The sequence below is a fragment of the Echiichthys vipera genome (assembly GCF_963691815.1).
Source record: "Echiichthys vipera genome assembly, chromosome: 3".
NCBI classification, from domain to species: domain Eukaryota; kingdom Metazoa; phylum Chordata; class Actinopteri; order Perciformes; family Trachinidae; genus Echiichthys; species Echiichthys vipera.
Genome location: NC_139828.1, coordinates 411,332 through 414,855, shown reverse-complemented (window position 1 = coordinate 414,855; position 3,524 = coordinate 411,332). Strand labels below are relative to the sequence as shown.

Here is a 3,524-nt window from a genome sequence, read left to right as displayed (position 1 = left end):
TTTTAGTGTGTTTTAGTGTGTTTTAGTCTGTTTTAGTGTGTTTTAGTCTGTTTTAGTGTGTTTCAGTGTGTTTTAGTGTGTTTTAGTCTGTTTTAGTGTCTGTTTTAGTGTGTTTCAGTGTGTTTTAGTGTGTTTTAGTCTGTTTCAGTGTCTGTTTTAGTCTGTTTTAGTGTGTTTTAGTGTGTTTTAGTGTGTTTCAGTGTCTGTTTTAGTCTGTTTTAGTCTGTTTTAGTCTGTTTTAGTGTCTGTTTTAGTGTGTTTCAGTCTGTTTTAGTGTGTTTTAGTGTCTGTTTTAGTGTGTTTTAGTCTGTTTTAGTGTGTTTTAGTCTGTTTTAGTCTGTTTTAGTTTGTTTTAGTCTGTTTTAGTGTGTTTCAGTCTGTTTTAGTGTGTTTTAGTCTGTTTTAGTCTGTTTTAGTTTGTTTTAGTCTGTTTTAGTGTGTTTCAGTCTGTTTTAGTGTGTTTTAGTGTGTTTCAGTGTGTTTTAGTCTGTTTTAGTGTTGCAGCACGAACACGATGAACAGAAGACATGAAGCGGTGTGAGCTCTCCTCTGATTGGTTCTCTCTGCAGAATGAGGGCTCCTGATTGGCCGTTGCTCCTGGCGTTCCTGCCGCTCGTCTCCCTCGCCGCCAATCCGGACGTCTGCAGCGCCAAACCCCGAGACCTCCAGCTGGAGCCGCGCTGCATCTACCGCAGCCCCGAGCCCGACGGCGAGGGCGACGGCGAGGGCGAGGGTCCGACCCCGGAGCCCGAGCCCGTCCCCGAGTCCACCAACCCCCGGGTGTGGGAGCTGTCCAAGGCCAACGGCCGCTTCGCCCTCTCGCTCTACAGGCAGCTGGCGCTCGCCAAGGCCCCCGACGCCAACATCTTCATGTCCCCCATCAGCATCTCCACCGCCTTCGCCATGACCAAGCTGGGCGCCTGCAACCGGACGCTGCAGCAGATCATGGAGGTCAGAGGCGCCGCCATCGCTCCGTCACGCTAACCCGACGCTGCGGCGGCGTTTAAAACGGCGTTTGTGTCCGCAGGTGTTTGAGTTCGACACGATCAAAGAGAAGACGTCAGACCAGGTTCACTTCTTCTTCGCCAAACTCAACTGTCGCCTGTACAGGAAGAAGGACGCCACCACCGCGCTGATCGCCGCCAACCGGCTGTTCGGGGACAAGTCCCTGATCTTCAACGAGACGTACCAGAACATCAGCGAGACGGTGTACGGCGCCAAGCTGCTGCCGCTCAACTTCAAGGTACCACGAGTCACGACCGACGGCTCGGACCGACACGAGTCACGACCGACGGCTCGGACCAACACGAGTCACGGCCGACGGCTCGGACCAACACGAGTCACGACCGACGGCTCAGACCAACACGAGTCACGACCGACGGCTCGGACCAACACGAGTCACGACCGACGGCTCGGACCGACACGAGTCACGACCGACGGCTCGGACCGACACGAGTCACGACCGACGGCTCGGACCAACACGAGTCACGACCGACGGCTCAGACCAACACGAGTCACGACCGACCGCTCGGACCAACACGAGTCACGACCGACGGCTCGGACCGACACGAGTCACGACCGACGGCTCGGACCAACACGAGTCACGACCGACGGCTCGGACCGACACGAGTCACGACCGACGGCTCGGACCGACACGAGTCACGACCGACGGCTCGGACCGACACGAGTCACGACCGACGGCTCGGACCGACACGAGTCACGACCGACGGCTCGGACCAACACGAGTCACGACCGACGGCTCGGACCGACACGAGTCACGACCGACGGCTCGGACCGACACGAGTCACGACCGACGGCTCGGACCGACACGAGTCACGACCGACGGCTCGGACCGACACGAGTCACGACCGACGGCTCGGACCGACACGAGTCACGACCGACGGCTCGGACCGACACGAGTCACGACCGACGGCTCGGACCGACACGAGTCACGACCGACGGCTCGGACCAACACGAGTCACGACCGACGGCTCGGACCGACACGAGTCACGACCGACGGCTCGGACCGACACGAGTCACGACCGACGGCTCGGACCAACACGAGTCACGACCGACGGCTCGGACCAACACGAGTCACGACCGACGGCTCGGACCAACACGAGTCACGACCGACGGCTCGGACCAACACGAGTCACGACCGACGGCTCGGACCAACACGAGTCACGACCGACGGCTCGGACCAACACGAGTCACGACCGACGGCTCGGACCAACACGAGTCACGACCGACGGCTCAGACCAACACGAGTCACGACCGACGGCTCGGACCAACACGAGTCACGACCGACGGCTCGGACCGACACGAGTCACGACCGACGGCTCGGACCAACACGAGTCACGACCGACGGCTCGGACCAACACGAGTCACGACGGCTCGGACCAACACGAGTCACGACCGACGGCTCGGACCAACACGAGTCACGACCGACGGCTCGGACCAACACGAGTCACGACGGCTCGGACCAACACGAGTCACGACCGACGGCTCGGACCAACACGAGTCCCGACCGCTCGGGCCGACACGAGTCACGACCGACCGCTCGGGCCGACACGAGTCACGACCGACGGCTCGGACCGACACGAGTCACGACCGACGGCTCGGACCGACACGAGTCACGACCGACGGCTCGGACCGACACGAGTCACGACCGACGGCTCGGACCGACACGAGTCACGACCGACGGCTCGGACCAACACGAGTCACGACCGACCGCTCGGGACCAACACGAGTCACGACCGACGGCTCAGGACCGACACGAGTCACGACGGCTCGGACCAACACGAGTCACGACCGACGACTCGGACCAACACGAGTCACGACCGACGGCTCGGACCAACACGAGTCACGACCGACGGCTCGGACCGACACGAGTCACGACCGTCGACTCGGACCAACACGAGTCACGACCGACGGCTCGGACCAACACGAGTCACGACCGACGGCTCGGACCAACACGAGTCACGACCGCTCGGACCAACACGAGTCACGACCGCTCGGACCGACACGAGTCACGACCGCTCGGACCAACACGAGTCACGACCGCTCGGACCAGCACGAGTCACGACCGACGGCTCGGACCAACACGAGTCACGACCGACGGCTCGGACCAACACGAGTCACGACCGACCGCTCGGACCAACACGAGTCACGACCGACGGCTCGGACCAACACGAGTCACGACCTACGGCTCGGACCAACACGAGTCACGACCGACGGCTCGGACCAACACGAGTCACGGCCGACGACTCGGACCAACACGAGTCACGACCAACGGCTCGGACCAACACGAGTCACGGCCGACGACTCGGACCAACACGAGTCACGACCGACGGCTCGGACCAACACGAGTCACGACCGCTCGGACCAACACGAGTCACGACCGCTCGGACCGACACGAGTCACGACCGCTCGGACCAACACGAGTCACGACCGCTCGGACCAGCACGAGTCACGACCGACGGCTCGGACCGACACGAGTCACGACGGCTCGGACCGACACGAGT

The 3,524-nt window shown here is 60.9% G+C and overlaps 1 protein-coding gene across 1 annotated transcript in view; it reads left to right on the top strand.

Annotated features, from left to right (window-relative positions):
• Positions 1-570: 570 nt before the first annotated feature.
• Positions 571-3,524, top strand: part of serpinc1 (serpin peptidase inhibitor, clade C (antithrombin), member 1) — a gene marked incomplete at both ends in the record, with an annotated part of 6,446 nt that continues 3,492 nt past the window's right edge. Inside the window, 2 exons of the mRNA XM_083940620.1 lie at positions 571-951; positions 1,028-1,243. Coding sequence (XP_083796746.1) covers positions 571-951; positions 1,028-1,243 — 597 coding nt within the window. The remainder of the gene's footprint in view (positions 952-1,027; positions 1,244-3,524) is intronic.